The 20,747-nt window shown below is 41.2% G+C and overlaps 1 protein-coding gene across 2 annotated transcripts in view; it reads right to left on the bottom strand.

Moving 5' to 3' along the window:
- Positions 1-20,747, bottom strand: part of LOC141139298 (adhesion G protein-coupled receptor F5-like) — a 291,803-nt gene that overhangs the window by 25,165 nt on the left and 245,891 nt on the right. For both annotated transcript variants that reach the window (XM_073625271.1, XM_073625270.1), the window contains exons 13-16: positions 15,366-15,572; positions 11,952-12,095; positions 10,331-10,533; positions 6,096-6,272 (exon numbers count right to left, since the gene is read on the bottom strand). In XM_073625271.1, coding sequence (XP_073481372.1) covers positions 6,096-6,272; positions 10,331-10,533; positions 11,952-12,095; positions 15,366-15,572 — 731 coding nt within the window. The remainder of the gene's footprint in view (positions 1-6,095; positions 6,273-10,330; positions 10,534-11,951; positions 12,096-15,365; positions 15,573-20,747) is intronic.

The raw sequence follows: 20,747 nt of genomic DNA on the forward strand, positions 1-20,747 counted from the left end.
CGATCGATTGGCAAGAGGCTAGCATACAGTGCCCTCCAAAAGTCTCTCTCCCGGCTAGGTCTGTCACATGTATATAAACAGTAAAAAAGGGAGGACAGACCATATTGGCCCCATAAAGAATGAGGAAGGACATCTGGTTACAAAGGATGGTGAGATGGTATTGTATTTATTCTTCTCCTCAGTCTTCATGAGTGAATCTGGGGGCTTCAGTAACCAAAATTGCAGTGTTTATCCTCATGACACAACACGGGAAGCACCTCCATGGTTAACAGAAGACAGAGTTAAAATTAGACTTGAAAAACTTAACATTAATAAATCACCGGGACCAGATGGCTTGCATCCGAGGGTACTTAGGGAACTCAGTCAAGTGATTGCCAGACCATTGTTCCTAATTTTTACAGACAGTCTACTGACTGGAATGGTACCAGCTGATTAGAAAAAAGCCAATGTAGCACCAATATTTAAAAAGGGCCCAAAATACATCCCTGGGAATTACAGACCAGTTAGCCTAACATCAATAGTATGTAAACTCTTGGAGGGGATGATAAGGGACTATATACAAGATTTTAGTAATGAGAACGGTATCATTAGCAGTAATCAGCTTGGATTCATGAAGAATTGTTCTTGCCAAACCAATCTACTAACCTTCTATGAGGAGGTGAATTGCCATCTAGATAAAGGAAGGCGTGGTGTATCTGGATTTTGCAAAAGCATTTGACACAGTTCCCCATAAACGTTTACTGTACAAAATAAGGTCCGTTGGCATGGACCATAGGGTGAGTACATGGATTGAAAACTGGCTACAAGGGCAAGTTCAGAGGGTGGTGATAAATGGGGAGTACTCGGAATGGTCAGGGGTGGGTAGTGGGGTTCCCCAGGGTTCTGTGCTGGGACCAATTCTATTTAATTTGTTCATAGACAACCAGGAGGATGGCATAAACAGTTCAATCTCTGTATTTGCAGACGATACTAAGCTAAGCAGGGCAATAACTTCTCCGCAGGATGTGGAAACCTTGCAAAAAGATCTGAACAAATGAATGGGGTGGGCAACTACATGGCAAATGAGGTTCAATGAAGAAAAATGTTAAATAATGCATTTGGGTGGCAAAAATATGAATGGGGGGAATCTAGAATGGAAAAGGACCTGGGGGTCTTAGTGGATGATAGGCTCAGCAATGGCATGCAATGCCAAGCTGCTGCTAACAAAGCAAACAGAATATTGGCATGCATTAAAAAGGGGATCAACTCCAGAGATAAAACGATAATTCTCCCGCTCTACAAGACTCTGGTCCGGCCACACCTAGTGTATGCTGTCCAGTTCTGGGCACCGGTCCTCAGGAAGGATGTATTGGAAATGGAGCGAGTACAAAGAAGGGCAACAAACCTAATAAAGGGTCTGGAGGATCTTAGTTATGAGGAAAGGTTGCGAGCACTGAACTTATTCTCTCTGGAGAAGAGACGCTTGAGAGGGGATATGATTTCAATATACAAATACCATACTGGTGACCCTACAATAGAAATAAAACTTTTTTGCAGAAGAGAGTTTAACTCTTCTTTAATGGCCACTCATTAAAATTAGAAGAAAAGAGGTTTAACCTTAAACTACATACAGGGTTCTTTACTGTAAGAGCGGCAAGGATGTGGAATTCCCTTTCCACAGGCGGTGGTCTCAGCGGGGAGCATTGATAGCTTCAAGAAACTATTAGATAAGCACCTGAATGACCACAACATACAGGGATATTCAATGTAATACTGATACATAATCACACATAGGTTGGACTTGATGGACTTGTGTCTTTTTTCAACCTCACCTACTATGTAACTATGTAACAACAATTAAAGTCCCAGCCTCTTCTACAGCAATTCACAGGGGAAGGCTGGGACTTTAATTTAATTGTCGGAAACACAACACTGCAGATTACTCCAGCTACACCCAACAGTCAATAAATAGTCCTCTCTTTCTGCCCCCAACCTTTCCTGGAACAAATGAGGCCAAGGGTTTTATTTTTAAATTGCTACAGACATTTCCAGAAATGCTCAGAAGTTTTGGATCAAAGGATAAGTTCACCTTTACAAAAAAATAAATAAATGCACATCTTTTTGCAGGAAAAAAAAGTGCATTTATTATTTGTTTGGTTGGGAGCCTGGAAAGCAGTGCACCCACAATCAGCAGATCGTGGTTGCTATGCAGGGCTCTTGCAGACCCTGTGTGTAAGATATCTGGCCATACATCGTATGTCCAAACAGTTACACACTAAAGCCTAGTCGGATTGTTAACCAACAAAACCGTGGAATTTTGTCCGAAGGGTGTTGGCCCAAACTTGTCTTGCATACACAAGGCCACACAATTGTTCGCCAACAATTACGAATGTAGTGACGTACTACGTTGTTTTTCAGCTCTTTAGCGCCACCCTTTGGGCACCTTCTGCTAATTTCGTGTTAGTAGAAATTTGGTGAGTGTTGATTTGCGCTTTTCATTTCGTGCTTTTCAGTTAATTTCTGAACGGCCGTTCATCAACCAGACACGTTGCAGAATCGGAGGATCGTGTAATTTATTATTGGCCTTGGAGTTATTGCTTTGACATTATTTTTTTGGTTGAATAATGATTTGATTTGGTATATTTTCTATATTTTTGGATGCATAGAATGCACTTTTTGGTTAAGTTCTATTGGCAGATAGCATGTCTAATTTTATTTGTTTTCTTTTTCTAATGCACAATAAAAAAAATTGTGGAGAATAATACTTGGCTATGTGTTTTACTTCAAATAACAGTTTGGGAGTAGGCAGTTACATTTTAAAAATACAACGTAAAATTGACAAGAGACACCAACATAGTTGTATCTTTGATCCTAAAAACTACGGGATAATGGTGTTGTGGTAACTTGCCCAAATAAAAAAAAAAAGCATAGTAATATTATTCTTGATATCACTAGAAAAAAAAAGACTTTGAAAATTTGTTTGCAATAACTCCATCAGTATAACCAGCAAAGCAGCTTCATTATTATCCCATTAAAGAAGAAGAGAATTGTGCGCTGCATTTCGCGATTTCATAATTTGCCACGTCACGAATGTTAATTCTCCATTACGAACGCTAGTTTACAAGACCGACCGCTTCTGGCTCATCCTTGCTTCCGAGCAATCGTATAACTTTTTGATGATATTCTAATTTTCTGGAAAGCGCCATACAGTATCCTGCTACATATTATTGGTAAAAAAAAAATCCCAATAAGCATATATTGATTGGTTTGTGTAAAAGTTATAGGGTCTACAAACTATGCCATTTATACTGGAATATTTTTTTATTTTTATTTTTTATATTAGTAATAGCGGCAATCAGCGACTTATAGCGGGACTGCGATATTGCGGCAGACAGTCTGACACTTTTCACACTTTGTGGGAACCAGTGACACTAATACAGTGATCAGTGCTAAAAATATGCACTGTCACTGTAATAATGACACTGACTGGGAAGGGGTTAAACATCTAGTGCGATCAAAGGGTTAAATGTGTGCCTAACCAGTGTTTGTGCGTACTGTGTCCTCTTTTTACTAAGGGATCTGATTTATTTTATCCCCTGCTTTACAGGGAAAGAAAATCCATCATATCCCTGCTGGCAGAACAGAGCTCTACCTTGTTTACATATGCAGAGCTCTGTTCTGTGTCTCTCTACGCCAATCAGCAGGTGCCGAAGGACATCCATTGACTGGCACCCGCTGATTGGCTCATGCTGTGTCTAATCACAGCGTAGCCACGGCGCTGGCTGTTTGCGCACGCACTCCCTATCCGGAAGTCCCAGATCACATACTAGGTATGTGATCCAGCTCAGGAGCCTAAGTGATGCGGTCAGCAAGCGGTTAATATACAGTGGATTACGAGCATAATCTGTTCCAGGAGAATGCTCGTAATCCAAAGTACTCGCATATCAAAGCGAGTTTCCCCATTGAAGTCAATGGTAACGAAAATAATTGGTTACGCATTGACTTCAATGGCATGCAATACCACATGCAGCCAGAGGTGGGGGGGGGCCGGAGAGCCTCGGAAACGGCCAGAAAGGCCTGAGGACACCTTGGCTGACCTCGGCAAACCTCGAAAAGACTCCGTTCCAGAGGTTTGCCGAGGTCAGCCGAGCTGTCCTCGGGCCTTTCCGTGCATTTCCGAACAGTGCCAATCGGCGCCGCTCGGCTCCAGCGTCCCCCCACCTCAGGCCAAATGCGGTACTGCACACGCTTTGGCCTCAATCGTGCTCGTTTTGCAAGACAACACTTGCAAACCGAATTATGATTTTTAAAAATACAGTGCTCGTATTGCAAAACGCTCGCTAATCGCGTTACTCGCAAACCAAGGTTCCACTGTACCATAGTATGTGATTTTAAAAAGTGTACAAATAAACAGCCCTTTTTAGCCCTTTAGTTTCTGTCTTGTATTTAATTTTTATAATAGGATAATGGTGATATTTAACATTGTGTATGGCCTGTAATGGTCCATAAGGTAGTGTTTTTTGATTGAGTTTTTTGTTCTTAATATTTTAAAACATGTAGCGCAGCCTTTCTCAACCTATTTACCATAGAGGAGAGCTTGAAAAAACTTTCTAATCTCGGGGAACCCCTGCTAAAAAAAAATATTTCTAAAGCTAACAATACATTAATGTGATAATCACTTGGAAGACTGCTCCTTACTTGGGGGCCAGTGTGACCCAAGAAATCTAAACATATAATTGCTGTTAGTGGTTACTTACAGAGTTTGTAAAGGATCTAATTTTTATTTTTTTTTAAATAACAAACATGTTATACTTATCTCCTCTGTGCAAGGGTTTTGCACAGAGGGGCCTCGATCTTCCTCTTCTGGGGTTCCTCAGCAGCGCTCCTGGCTCCTCCTTTCCTTGAGTGCCCCCACGGAGAGCCGCATTCCATGGGGGCACTCGTGCGAACGTGCTCCCGAATCCATTGACGCAGACAGCAGGACTCGGCCCTACCCCCGGCTCCCGTGTCACTGGATTTGATTGACATTAGCGGAAGCCAATGGCTCCTGCTACTATCAATCTATCCAATGAGGACCCGAGACAGTGACTGGAGCTGTTGTGTTTGTCCTTGTCACTGGAACGATCCGGTTCAGGTAAGTAAAAGAGGGACTCTGGGGGGGGCTGCTGCACTACAGAAGGTTTTTCACCTTAATGCATATGCATTACGGTGAAATACCTTGAGGGTTTACAACTCCTTTAATGTGAGAGGTAGATATTGCCTGTTGCACAAGGAATCTCTAACAACCTCTGGAGGAACCCTGGTTGAGAAAGACTGGTGTAGAAAGTTGGAGCCTATTGGGAGTTTACTCAAGAGTGTTTGACCATCTGTTGATACAAGAGACCATAAACAGGGTAAGTTCTCATGTAATTATTGGCAATGACCTGTGAATGACATGTGACATATGAAATATGGAACATGGGATTCTGGACTTTTTAAAATTAATTTCATATATTTTTGGCTATTGATATTTTGAAACCTCATGGAAAAAATAGAAAGCCTTTAAACCTTGTTATTGCAGATACCTGCTCTGGGAAGATACGTATGCCATAAGGTTGACACGTACCGTAGTTGTCCACTGTCTCCTAATCTCATCAGTTGTATGTTTTTGTACCTATAGTATGCATTATTGAATATTTAAAAGGGAACTGAAAAAATGGCCACTGTAATTGAATAAGGATTGGATCTATCACAAAAAAAAAGAAAAATAGACCTTTGACTCCTTCCACTACCTTAACATGAAAATGTACGCATATTGATTTGTGTTGTGTTATTGAGTCACTTCATTTGTAAGGTGATGGAAATTTGGTGCCATTATAATATATTAATATTGATTATGTATATTATATGATTCTTATATTATATTATTTATACACTAAATTGTGGTAATTTTGAATCTCAGGTATAGTTGTTTTATAGATAGATAGATAGATAGATAGATAGATAGATAGATAGATAGATAGATAGATAGATAGATAGATAGATAGATAGATAGATAGATAGATAGATAGATAAATAGATAGATAGACTGATTAGGCTAGGCAGCAAATCTTATACATACAGTATCCCCTGCTTACCTGCATAACCGTTGTTGGCACTGATGTAACAGCACTTCCAACCTGCTTTAATATGTTGACCACAAGCTGAATGTTGGCGCCTGAATTCGTTATATCTTGATTCTGACTTACAGTGTTATTTAACATAGCAACAATAGAGGGAACTTGTTGGTTAGGGTTTGGGCTTGTAAGCAGATCCTGAAAAATTAAAAATAACACATTAAAGTTCACATAGCAAAAAAAAGCATGTGTAGTTAATGACAGGAGATGCATTATCCTGACTATATGAATGTAATATTTATACTGCGCTTTTTGGAATATTTTATAATTTGATACATTTTATGTATGTTCTATTTGAATCTTGCCTTGTGAAAAGCCCTCAGAGAGCTAACACTGGCCATATGTTCATACGAAAATTTGCTGAAAATTCTCAGAACATTCATCTACTTGCCAAGTACTTTGAATTTAATTATCCTTTTAACATTCGATTTTGTAACGGATAGATTTTCCCAAACAAAAACCATATACTCTTAAAATTGTGTTTGTTTGAGAAAAGCTTTCCATCCTGCTCCCTAGAGTTTTTGTCACTGAGGTCAAAAAAGGAATATTCACTGGAAAATCGAATGAACATTCTTAAAACAAAAGATTTTAAACAAAATTTTACTAGTGTATACCAGCTTTAACCACTTAAGCCCCGGACCACTTGGCTGCCCAAAGACCAGAGCACTTTTTTGCGATTCGGCACTGCGTCGCTTTAACTGACAATTGCGCGGTCGTGCGACGTGGCTCCCAAACAAAATCAACGTCCTTTTTTCCCCACAAATAGAGCTTTCTTTTGGTGGTATTTGATCATCTCTGCAGTTTTTACTTTTTGAGCTATAAACAAAAAAAGAGCAACAATTGTGAAAAAATGCATTATTTTTTACTTTTTGCTATAATAAATATCCCCAAAAAATATATAAAAAAAACATTTTTTTTCCTCAGTTTAGGTCGATACGTATTCTTCTACATATTTTTGGTAAAAAAAAAAATCACAATAAGCGTATATTGATTGGTTTGCGCAAAAGTTATAGCGTCTACAAAATAGGGGATAGTTTTATGGCATTTTTATTAATAATTTTTTTTTTTACTAGTAATGGCGGCGATCAGCAATTTTTATCATGACTGCGACATTATGGCGGACACGTTGGACAATTTTGACACATTTTTAGGACCATTGGCATTGATACAGTGATCAGTGCGATTAAAAATGCATTGATTACCGTAAAAATTTCATTCAAGAAGTTAACACTAGGGGGCAGTGAAGGGGTTAATGTGTGTCCTAGTTTGTGTTCCGGGTCATCCGTGTGCCCCGAGCGATCGCATTGGCGCGGGGGGCGTGCGCCCCCTAGTGGCCACAGGGCGAAGCAACGTTACACAACGTTGTTTCGCCTAGCCCTGCCATTCTGCCGCAGTACAACGGCTGGTCGGGATGTGGTTAAAAGAGAAGTATGGGGGGGTTCCCCATTTATACTTACATAGGTGGATGGTAAGAGGTGCCAGTCTGTCCTCAGGCGCCTCTTCACTGAGCACCGAGCGTTCGAACGTCGCAGATGGCTCGGTACTCTTAGCTCCCTGAGCAGAGAGCTTCTGACTGTCAGTCAGCGGCTCTCCACTCTGCCCCCCCCCCCATGCTCACTACAGCGCTGAGCTGTGGAGGGGAGGGGAGCGCAGAGAGCGGACTTCAGTCAAAACGAATTGCACCCCTTTGACCCAAAGGAGTAGCCCAGCCAAACGAGTTCTGGCTGGACTTCTCCATTAATGTGTGACAATTGATAGAAAGGAGGATTTTTTTTTAAATAAATAGGAATGGAATGTGTGTTATTACCTTTAAATCCCCTGAGAAAAACTGGCAATACACAAGTAAATTTTTCTCAGTAGACTTGATGAATGTCGTTCAAAAGTACTTTTAAGGTTTGGTTTTGGAGTGAATGGACTCTCCCGAACGAAAGCCATGTACACTCTTAGAAATTTGTTTGGAAAAAAAATGTTGATTTGATCCCACTAATAACTAGAAAATTGAACAATCGTCCTAAAACAAAAACGTTTGAAGGAACTTCTACTAGCGTATGGCCAGCTAAATGCTGAAGGTGAAACCTGGGTTGGGGCACTGAAGGAGCATCTTTTTTATATGCTTTTACTATGGTTAAGACTATGTACAGTGAGGGAAAAAAGTATTTGAGCCCCTGCTGATTTTGTACATTTGCCCACTGAAAAACAAAAAAAGTTAAGTCTACAATTTTAATGGTAGATTTATTTTAACAGTGAGAGACAGAATAACAACAAAAATATCCAGAAAAATGCATTTAAAAAAGTTATAAATTGATTTGTATTTTAATGAGTGAAATGAGTATTTGATCCCCTATCAGCAAGATTTCTGCCTCCCAGGTGTCTTCTATACAGGTAATGAGCTGGGATTAGGAGCACTCCCTTAAAGGGAGTGCTCCTAAGCTCAGCTTGTTACCTGTGTAAAAGGCACCTGTCCACAGAAGCAATCAATCAGATTCCAATCTCTCCACCATGGCCAAGATCAAAGAGCTGTCCAAGGATGTCAGGGACAAGATTGCAGACCTACACAAGGCTGGAATTGGGCTACAAGACCATCGCCAAGCAGCTTGGTGAGAGGATGAGAACAGTTGGTGCGATTATTCACAAATGGAAGAAACACAAGTCATGTTGGAACAGGAAGAGGCCATCTCCAAACTGTTCTCACGAAGTTGGGAGCATGAAATTGTCCAAAATGTCTTGGTATGTTGACACCTTAAGATTTCCCTTCACTGGAACTAAGGGGCCAAGCCCAGCGCCATACCATAATCCCCCCTCCACCAAATGATTTGGACCAGTGCACAAAGCAAGGTCCAAAAAGACATGGTTGAGCGAGTTTGGGGTGGAGAAACTTGACTGGCCTGCACAGAATCCTGACCTAAACCTGATAGAACACCATTGGGATGAATTAGAGCGGAGACTATGAGCCAGGCCTTCTCGTCCACATCAGTGCCTGACCTCACAATTGCTGGTAGTTCTTCTGGGAGAATAGTCAAACAATAGACACACTCCTAAACCTTGTGGACAGCCTTCCTAGAAGAATTAAAGCTGTTATAACTTTCCAAGGTAGGCCAACTCAATATTGAACCCTGCGGACTAATGCCCTGTACACACGATCGGACATTGATCGGACATTCCGACAACAAAATCCATCGGATTTCTTCCAACGGATGTTGGCTCAAACTTGTCTTGCATACACACGGTCGCACAAAGTTGTCGGAAAATCCGAACGTTCTGAACTCGGTGACGTAAAACACGTACGTCGGGACTATAAACGGGGCAGTAGCAAATAGCTTTCTTCTCTTAATTTATTCTGAGCATGCGTAGCACTTTGTGCGTCGGATTTGTGTACACACGATCGGACTTTAAACGATCAGATTTTGTTGTCGGAAAATTTTATATCCTGCTCTCAAACTTTGTGTGTCGGAAATTCCGACGGAAAAAGTCCGATGGAGCCCACACACGATCGGAATTTCCGACAACACAATCCGATTGCACTTTTTCCGTTCTTAAAATCCGACCGTATGTACAGGGCATTAGACTGGAATGCCATTAAAGTTCATGTGCATGTAAAGGCAAACACCCCAATACTTTTGGTAACATAGTGTATGTAATATAGTCCCATAAACTGTGCCACACTATTTTTAATACAAACAAAATGCATAATGCTCCACACGCAAATAATGCAGCATTTTTATTGTTTCCCCCTTATCCAGGTCCCTAATGTACCAGTAATGAATAAGCGTTTCTTAATATACAATATATTTCAGTAAGGCGCTTTCACTTTGAATGTTTTTCGGTTTTGCATGCGCTCCACCAGTGCCTTTCGTAAGCAGTACATATTTCGTGTAGTAAAATATACGCACAATTTGCGTGTGCTGGGGAACCCTTTGGTCAGTGAATGCCAAGATGGTAACTTGTGTTTTTAGTACCTTGAACACAGTCTATCCCCTTTAATAAACATTTTATGTTATACCCTATATCATATAGTAACCATTTCCATCCCATTAGGTCCTTTTTCACGGCACATTACAAGTTGGCAGATTTTATTCTGGTGCAATATTGTATCACTTGACATCTTTATGGTCTTGGCAGGTGTTCTAGTTATGTCTTTGGATGTTATATTACTGTTTGTGGCACCTGGCTGAAAAGCACTGCAAAAAAAAACGTACCGCAACTTGGTTGTTCAGATTGTTGAGAGCTTTAGACACACAGTTATCACTGGCCAGTACCCATTTAGCATTCTTGCAAGTGTAAATACGAGTCCCATCCTGATTGGGAGAAATCTGCTGACAGGAAACTGTTACGTCTTGGTTTTCTGCTGCGGCACCAATGTTAATGGATAAACCATCTGGCGGATTATTACATGTTGAATCTGCAGAGAAATTTGCATTTAATAGAAGGATTCATTACCATGCTACACATTTTATTTATTATTATTATTGCAGTTACCTAAAATAATTATTTTACATTGCCATAAAATCACTAAACTTGAAGCCCATTACATCCATCTTGCTTTGACGGCACCAGCGTTGTAGTAAAACCTTTATTTCAGGGGGGGTGCATTGTATGAACACAGATTACGTTTGCTCATGACTAAATTTACTGGGCACACTTGAACAGAGTTCTACTGCCATCCCCCTTATGCTTCTGAGGCCTTGCTAAAAACATTGTTTACACTGAAAATAGAGAAGCCAGTAGCAAAAGACGCAGAAATAGGTGCAGGGCTGGCATGACAGGGTAGCAGGGCCAGCTTGGCAATTAAGGTTTAACTGGGTGTTTTTAGTTGGTCAGTATAGAGGGGGTGGCCAGAATAGTATGCAGCATAGTTAGGGAGGGGCCAGTGTCCGGTGGTCAGTCGGAGGCCACCGGACGAAGAAACAGCTCCCACCCTCCCGGCCTGTTGTTTGTATTACATTTGGAACCTTTGGCATTGATTGTTGTAAGTTATAGCGGTTGAGATCTTTGGAGGCCTTCTAAATTAAGACCAGTATGGCATAGTGGGGAACCATCTTGGTATGGGATCCTCGGGAAGCTGCCAGTTAACCAAGGTTTAACTGGGCATTTGGATATGGGTATCAGCGTTGGAAATTGAAGAGTTGGTATTGTCTCCGAGTCGGCGTGCTGCGACTGGGGACCTGGTGTGTCAACGCTGATACTATATAAATTCGGGGTCTTTCCAGTGCCTTCAAAGATCTACAACATGGTTACGACTGATCTGAAAAAGTATTGCTTGTAAATAATATGTTTATGGTTTATTGTTAGTAAAATGGCCGGTACGGCCAAGTTTACTCCAAAAGGGTGTCGTTTGGTTATTTAAGATGGTAAACATAATAGTAGGGTTTGTGCAAAGGTATGAGGCCAGCTTGCATCTGTTTTACCATAGTCATGAGAATACTATTCACACTGACACCAAACATTCGTTAGATGAATGTCACACACATTCGTGCATGCTTATTGTATATTGGCTGTAAAATTCTCTAATAGATTAATTCCTGAATTTTCAGTTTCATCTAGTGGCCACAATGTGGTATAGCTTTATGTCATACCTCTATGAGAAAATATCTCGCATTTTGTCCACTACATGGAGTTAATGATCATAGGAATTAATCTATTAGAGAAATGATGGCCCAAATTCATTGCGCATGCACAAATGTGTGTGTGGCATTCGTCCAATGATTGTTTTTTTGAATAGAGCCATTAAATAAAACACAGCATTCCAAATTAGCCAGTCAAAGAGCATGCGCAATTTACTAAGTTCAAAATGGAAAATAAAAAGATAAGAAATCTTACCCTCTATATAATTAAGTACCATTGCTGCACTCTTCACAGTAGCATTTAACAAGTTGGTAATGATGCAGTTAGCTTCCAAATTTTTACAGTAGGGCTTAGAAAGAGTATATTGACGCGTAAAACAGTTGCCAGAAAGAGTCATAGCTGTGAAGGAAGAGGTACATTCATATAAATTATTATGGCAATGGTAACACCCTTAATACCTATTTACTGATCAGACAATGTGCATTATTTCATAAAAAGGACCCAACGATTGCAAGTGGATGATACTATGTCCAATTCAGGTTTTTACACAATGATTTAGTAAAGGGTACATTTAATACTTACCTTTCTAGCTGACCAATCTTTGCTTCCTACCACTGCTGAAGACTTAGGCCCCATTCACACCTGAGCGTTTTGCAGCTTGAAGCCTGAAGCTGCAAAACGCTGGAGGGGAAAAAATCAATTATTCTTTATGGAGATGGTTCACATCTCCACTCCAAAACGCCTGAAGCCAGAAGCCCCAAAATGCCTGAAACGCAAACAAGTTCTTGAACTTTTTTTTTTAGGCAGATTTGGGCGTTTTTCTGCTTTTTACATTGGCGACCTTTTGACCTGTGCAAAATCGCGGCAAAACGTGATTAAAAAATGCGTCAAAAATCGCGGTAAAATCACGTGACTTTCTGCCTGAAAACGCTATGCTCAGGTGTGAATGGGGCCCCTCATACTTCTGGGTTTGTCAGATGCCTGACCCCCCTGCTGAGTGCTGCAGTTCTATCCGCCAGCCCCTATATCACTAATTTTTCATTGATGACACAGGGTCCAGCAAAAGGAACCACAGCACGTGGTGGGGGGCACAGGTGTCCGACATTCCAGAAGTGTTAGGCACAGTTTTTGCTTTTTAGAAGATCAACAGTGTAGGCAGCATGCTTTTTTATTTGGCAAAAGCACAGTCCTACCTGGCAGGGGAGAGGTCCTGATCTTTCTCTGCTGCAGTTTCACTTTCACTAACAGGTCTTTTCCCTGCTTCTTGCACAAATGATAGGTTCCCTGTGCTGCTTTTTTTTCCTCCCCTTCCTGAGCTCTGCTGTACGGGGACTGCAAGAGGCTTATGCCAAGTGAAATTCAAGCACTTACATTGCTTGCATTTATATTAAAAAAAAATGTTAAAAATAGTTGCTGGGAGTTCCGCTTTACACTTAGGGTAGGTCAGTATAAAGATCTGTATAATATAAGCTTTCTTAGCTGGGACTGACAATAGTCACTGTGCAAGAAAGATTTTTTTTTTTTTGAGGATAAAAAAGATGTTCTTAAGCAGTTCTGCCTACCTTTTTTACATATATTTTATTATTATTATTTATTATTACTGGTAATTCTGTAAGTAACACACTTCCTGTCGTTGGGTAACTATGCTCTCCCTTTCTGCGTATCTGTGATCTATGGAGGAAGCTGTGGTTGTCACCAGGTTGGACTTCAAGCATGTCTGCTTTTTTTCATCTTGATTATATGTGGGGTGATGTTGTTGGTGTTGTTAACTAAAAATCTATATAGAGGAATCAGGAACGCCTTCCTCTTGCCGGGGATCCTTCTTGTGACAACTAAAGCATATCTCTCAACTGTCCCTAATTTCAAGGGACTGTCCCATGAGTTGGAACAAAGTCCCTCCTACCGTCTTTCCTCCTCATTTGTCCCTCATTTTGGTCTGATCTATAGTTGTATTTAGTTGTATATAAAATGCACTTTTTATCTTTCAAAAAGTGTTTCACAGTGCTAAACCTTTCATCCAATTTCTAAACCACTGTATTTGTGACTTTTAAAAGCAAGTATAAAAGAATAGTAGTGGAAAAAAAAGCACTTGTGGATTTAACTAACAAGTTTTTTGGTATAATTCTCCTTTAAGGGGGTGTGGCAGGGGGTGTGTCCTATGCCTACATACTTTTGCTAATAGGTGTCCCTCGTTCCCATCTCAAAAAGCTGGGAGGTATGACTAAAGATCTATACTGTATAGAGGAAGCAGAACCTCCTTCCTAACATTGTTGATCTCCCTAGTGATATCGAAAGATCTGTATAGGCAGATCAGGGGTGTAACTACAGGGGTCGTAATTGCGACCTGGCTCCATGCTCTGGGGGCCTGTGCAGCACCCATGTACACCTGGCTAGGAGGGACAGTGGGGGCAGCATATAGAGGAACCGATCCCCTACATTTTTCTTCTGCAGCTGCTGAAAGCTTGCTTCATTTCCTCATCCCCCTGAAAGCATTCAGTGGCTGCAGGAGGAAAATGGAGGAGATTGGTTCCTTTATATGCCACCAACCCTCCTATCCAGCTTCCTCTTCTTTCTATGCCCCCAGGCCCCTGTGTGCTCCCCTGCCCCCCCCCCCTTATTCCCCACTGCAGTTCTGATAGCTTACCCCCGCCTCTTTCCCTCCGGCTGCTGCAGGGGATGTGTCAGGATGGAGATCAGGGAAAGGGCTAATAAATATGTAATTTACTGGCCCCTTCCCTCTATTAATGGACAAAGTCAGCAATCGGTACTGATCACTGACTCTGTTCATTCATAACTGAAGCATAGTGAACTGGGTTTACAATGCTTCAGTATGTGAGCGAATAGGAAGCTCTGTACAGAGCTATTCATGTCCATTCATTTTATGCAGCTGAGGCTGCAGAGATGAGGATAGAGGACTGTGTCCTCAATCTCCCTTCTCTGGCTCAAAGGTGGAACATCACTTCCTCCTACCAGGGATCCCTCTAGTGATAACTAAAGTTCTTTTATAGGTGAATCAGGACCTCCTTGCTTCTGCTGTGATCCCTCTCATGAAACACCCCAGAATTCTATCTGTTTTCCCCACTCTCTGACTGTTATGCTCACTCACTGGCTTTAGTACTCTTTCAATGACCATTGACAAGTATGTAGAAAAGTACTTTGGACTCTTCTGATTTTTCTAATCCATATACTTGTTCCAGGTGTGTGACTTAAAGTAACAAAACCAGAGGGTCAGCATATTAGTCAGACAATTAGCATTTTCAGCAATGGCAGCCCAATAACTTTTTCATTACAGATTTCCTTTAAAGCAGCTTTAGCTTTCAGAGTTATGCCCCGTACACATGATCGGAAATTCCGCCAGTAAAAGTCCGATGTGAGCTTTTGGTCAGAAATTCCGACCGTGTGTATGCTCCATCGGACTTTTGCTGGCGGAATTTCCTATCGTGTGTAAGGGGCATAACTCTGAAAGCTAAAGCTGCCCTCGGAAGTGGGAACAAGATACCTGTGAAAGACAGGTATCCTGTACCCCCTCCCCCCCAAAAGGTGCCAAATGTGGCACCAGAGGGGGGAGGAGTACAACGAGCGGAAGTTCCACTTTTGGGTGAAACTCTGCTTTAAAGTTTATGATGAATGTCAAAATGTATTATATTTGAATTTTAAAAAGTCCATTACGGGTGATGGTTCCTGTGATATTGATTTGTGAGCCGGATGATTGATAGGCTTCAATGTGGTCCACACAGCACGAAAAGTTGACTGTAGAGTCGCACGTGAATCCTCTGCTAATTGGGGATATGGTAATCTGCGAAGGTTTGGCCTTTCTGTACACAGCAATTGTCTTGTTTCCTGGATAGGCGCCATTAACCATACAAATAAAAGTTCCTGCAAGATAAAAAAAACATAGCATATGTTATAAGGGAAATAGAGATATAAAAGGCAGGTATTTATTTTTTTGTTTTTAACTGCTTGCATATCTTGAGCTTACTTAATACGCCCCACAAGTATTATACAAGCACACTGAGTGTTTGTGGCAAGCCCTGTCTCTCTCCCCCTGTTACCATCCCTTTACTATTATTATCAGCAATTTCTGGCTGTTAAAATGACAGCACTGCCCCTTCACTAGAGTAGAGCAAATAGATGTACACACTAGTTTATGTAGTTTCAGGATAACCAATGGATCCTGTTCCATGTTTCTACAGTTTATAGAAGGGATAATTAAAACTCCCAGCCTGAATATTTAGCAGGGCCTGGGCAATCCCTAGGGAGGTGTGCTCAGATGGTGGCTTGGTTGCTGTTAAATAGTCTGGAGCCCTGAGAAGGCTGTCTTTTTTACCCCCTGTGGGAATGGATCATTGAGCTGAGAGGAGAGGGGCTGTTTGCCCCTGGAGCCCTTTGGCCTAAATATGACACTACTTTGCAAGAGGTTGCAGCTATGGACTGTCTGTGTACCAGGAGTGAGTAAAACATCTTTCTGTGTGAAGCTACTTCATATTCTACAGCTATGAACTGTTGACTGTTCCAGTCTGCCTTTATCTGTGCTCATACTACTTCATGGTCCCCAGCTGTAAACTATGGACTGTTCCAGTCTACCTACATTAGTGCTACTGCTGCTAAGTAAAATGTCCTCTGCAGAATTGTACTCAAGCATTTTAGAGTGTCCCATTCCCCGTGGTCCCCTCCTGTTGCAAGTTTCTACAAGCAAATAAACTATAAAAAGACATCCCCTAGATTGTTTAATGAGCGTGAATGGACTGTTGCTGTGTGCCTGGCTGCCTCTGCACTGTGACCTGAAAAAAGTGTGTGGTCCGCTCAAGCTCAATAGGGAGGGGGTAGGTGGACAGTGCATCCGCAGCTGCTGCTAGACTGCTGACAGGGGATGGAGCCCATCCTGGCTCCTGAAAAGGTTCAAGAAAGGAAGAGTAACCCCTGGAAGTTGCACATCTATGGTGTCCTACTGCAATGAATGTGGCAACTGCAGCCTGGACTCTGACCAGGCCCCGCCCCCAACGTGTTTCACTCCCCCCACGGAGCTTAGTGCCTCTGCACTGTGTTGGGAAAGAACCTATTAAACTACAGCGGCCCCTTCAGGGAAAGTGCTACATAAACCATAAAATAAAACATGATACGTATTAACACCTTACAAGTAGACGAGGACGATGACTTCAATAATACATGGTATTTAAAAATCCACTATATTAAAGAAGTAAATCAATGATAATATTATATTGTAGTACCAATGCAGAAAATTAAGAGAACTCCAGCTTTTGAACTAATTTACATAGTTTGTTTGGGCCAAGCTGGCCCAAACGAACTATGTCTCTCCCTAAGCTGTCAGCCCACTGCATGTGCAGTAAAACGGGCATGTCCGGCTCTGTGACTGACCGGAGTCGCATGATATCACTCCCGCACATGCACGCAAGAGCCGCTGGTCACGGCACTCGCTATTGAAGCAACGGCACAGGCGGCCGCTTCTTCACAACACATGCGCCAATGATATCATTGGTGCGGTGTACAGCAAATACCTCCTAAATGGCGCACGTTTATGAGATATTTACAGTACCTATAGTAACAATTGACACAGAGAGGTTTACAACCTCTATAATAAACCAAATTATAAAACCAAAAATGTAATATATTTTAGCCTACTAGTGCTGTTTCTGCATTCATGGTTTTTTTTTTTTTTTTTTTTAAAGTGGACTTTCGGTCATTTTTTCAACTTTCCATCTATTAAATCTTCTGCGCCTTTGGATAGTAAAACATAATTTTTTTCTGCCAGTAATTACCTTATACAGGCCACTTCCTGTTTCTTGTCTGGTCATTAGCCTAGGCTTATGACATCATGCACAGCTCTCTCTCTCTCACTCTCATAAGACATTGCCAGGAAGGGAGGGGGGATGAGTCATAAGAGGGCAAATGAAAGTTGCAAAGCTGCAGGTGCGCCTCTGTGTGTCTGTGTAAATCCAAGAAGTGAACAGGCAGCAGATTCAGCTGCCCACAGTTAAAATGGCTGCAGCCAGACTTAGTGGAGGGAGATTTCTTTAGCATATTTGGCAAGTACAGAATCACAGTATATAGGAAATAATATGCAAAGTGGTTAGGGTTAGAGGGAAGCTTCAAAATGGAAAAGATGCTTTTATTACAAATTATGTGAGCAGACTGCAGTTCCTCTTTAAGTTTCTTTTGCTTTATTATCACTTGGTAATCATGTAAATAACACACTTCCCAAAAAGTGCGCTATAAACAAAATGAACAAAAAAAAGCAACAATTTTGAAAATAACACAATATTTTTTACATTTTGCTATAATAAATACCCTCAATTTTTTTTTTAGAAAAGCTAATTCTTTCCTCAGTTTAGGCCAATATGTATTCTTCTACATATTTTTGGTAATAAAAACCGCAATAAGCATATATTGATTGGCTTGCGCAAAAGTTATAGAGGCTACAAAATAGGGGATAGATTTATGGCATTTTTATTATTATTTTTTTTTTTTACTAGTAATGGCAATGATCTGATTTTTATCGGAACTGCGACATTATGGCAGACAGATTGGACACTTTTGACACATTTTTGGGACCATTGACAGTTATACATTGATCAGTGCTATAAAAAATGCATTGATTACTGTGTAAATGTCACTGGCAAGGAAGGGGTTAACACTAGGGGGCGATCAAGGGGTTAACTGTGTTCCCTCAGTGTGTCCTAACTGTGGGGGATGGGACTGACAAGAGGAGATGACAGATTGTTGTTCCTAGCTAGTAGGAACTCACAATCTGCCTTTCCTCTCCTCACAGAACAGATATTTGTGTGTTTACACACATATATCATTGTTCTGGCTCTTGTGCCTGTGATTGCACGTGGCCAGCGGTCATCGCGACCGCCAGCCACGAGCATCGGCACTCCTGCAGTGCAGCGGGTACACACGTGCGCCTGCTATACTGCTTAACCTCCCTGGCGGTATGATTATTTCGGATTTTAGGTGCTGAAAGCGGTACCATTATTTTGCATGGAAATTTGGCGTTTTATATTGTAGGTCTGTAAATCTTAATAATAACAAACTTAAATCTGTCCAAACCAGAGTCTAGTAGATATCCCGGGTATGATAAAGTTTGAAACACAAAAACATAAATTATAATATAATAAATAAAAATAAATAATTAAAAAAAATTAAAAAAAATAGTAATAAAATAAATTTCCCCACAATTCACTATCGCTCAATTCTGCAAGTGTTCTAATTTACTATCACTGTTTTCTAGCTGGTCTAAAGCCACTTTTGACGTAAAGGGACACTTTTTGGTTGCTATGGACAATCTCCAGTTTCCAGGCAGAAAGAACAGTGTATATCATGTAAAACTGCATGCAGGGCATGGGCCAGAGCAATGGGGACAAAAGGGATGTGAAATCATTTCATACAGTACTGTAATCTGTAAGATTACAGTACTGCATGTGTTATGATTTTTACTTTTTTTTTAATTTGCCGCCAGGCTCCGCCCCCCGTGCGTCGCGCCGCTCGCAGGGAACGGAGCCTGGCACTGAGAGGCTTCGGAGGAGGACAGCGCCCTCGGACACTGCGGGTGACATCGCAGGATCCCTGGGACAAGGTAAGTAACACCGCCCCAGGATCCTGCAATGCGATCCCGAGTGTGGCTCGGGGTTACCGCTAATGGTACTGAATTTCAACCCCGAGCCACACTTGGGAAAACCGCCAGGGAGGCTACAGGAGCCGACGTAAAGCTATGGCGGTTCGCGGGATAGTGCCAACCTGGCATAATGGTATAATGACGGCAGCTGGTCGGCAAGCAGTTAGAAAGTGTTAGTTGGACTTTAGTTTGTTTATTGATTAACTAAAGGCCTTTAACCACTTGCTTACTGGGCATTTTTACCTCCTTCCTGACCAGGACAGCTTTCAGCGCTGTTGCCCTTTGAATGACAATTGCGCAGTCATGCAACACTGTACCCAAACACAATTTTTAAAAATTTTTCACACAAATATAGCTTTCTTTTGGTGGTATTTAATCACCTCTAGATTTTAAAGTGGATGTAAACCCACTCTCATCCTTTCTAAACTACTGCCGTAGGGGTTATCTATAAGGATATACATGCCTCCTGCATGTATCTTTACCTGTCAAATGTCTCCCCTCTGTCTGTTATGAGACCCGAAAAACTGCATATTCTGTGGGTGGGTCTGTTGTCTGGAGCTCGGTGGGTGGAGTCGTGATGTCAGTAGACTCCCCGCCCACCTCTACACTCCCCTTGTCAACATGCATTTTCTCCTGTATATTTCTTACACTGAACTTCTGCTATGATCACTAACATCCAGTCAAAACCCAGAAAAGTCACCACATTACTTCAGCATGCCCAATCATGTTGAGGTGTGGAGCAGCCAATCCTGGGAGAGCTAGAGAAGAAAGGAGGAGGGGATATGAAGTACACAGAATGTCTCTCTCAGGCTTGTGCATAAGATATATAAATCACCTGTCACTCACAACAAGGGGGAAGAACTGACACCTATTTCTCTGTGTGTCAGTTTTTATCTTTATTATTATTAAATGTTATTAAATTTGACATGTCCATTAAAACAACCTTTATAACATATTTATATTTATCACAAAAAGTCAACACATCTTTATCCACTTCCCAATCCCCCCCCCCAAAAAAAGGGAAACTTTCCTCTCTCCCCCTCCCTCCATCCCCCCTCCCTCCTCCAAATATCTTATATTAAATGTGTTCCCAATTCACCCAAGCCAAGGAGAAAAAAAAAATTAAGAGGCTTCTATGAGCCATGACTGTGTCAGTTTTTATCTAACTGAAAAAAGATAAGAGGCTTGCTTAGAGCTGAATTAACTCTTTGTGGCAAGACAGGACACAGATGACATTAAATCCTATACTGTGCAAGGTGCAAGCCTTAATTTAAAAAAAAATGGGTTTACATCCACCTTAAATTTTTTGCCACATAAACGAATAAAAACTGAAAACTTTGAAAAAAAATGACCTTTTATATAGTTTGCTATACATTTTTGCAAACAGGTAATTTTTCTCCTTCACTGATGTGCCCTGA

Source organism: Aquarana catesbeiana, linkage group LG04, assembly GCF_042186555.1.
Source record: "Aquarana catesbeiana isolate 2022-GZ linkage group LG04, ASM4218655v1, whole genome shotgun sequence".
In the NCBI taxonomy this organism is placed as follows: domain Eukaryota; kingdom Metazoa; phylum Chordata; class Amphibia; order Anura; family Ranidae; genus Aquarana; species Aquarana catesbeiana.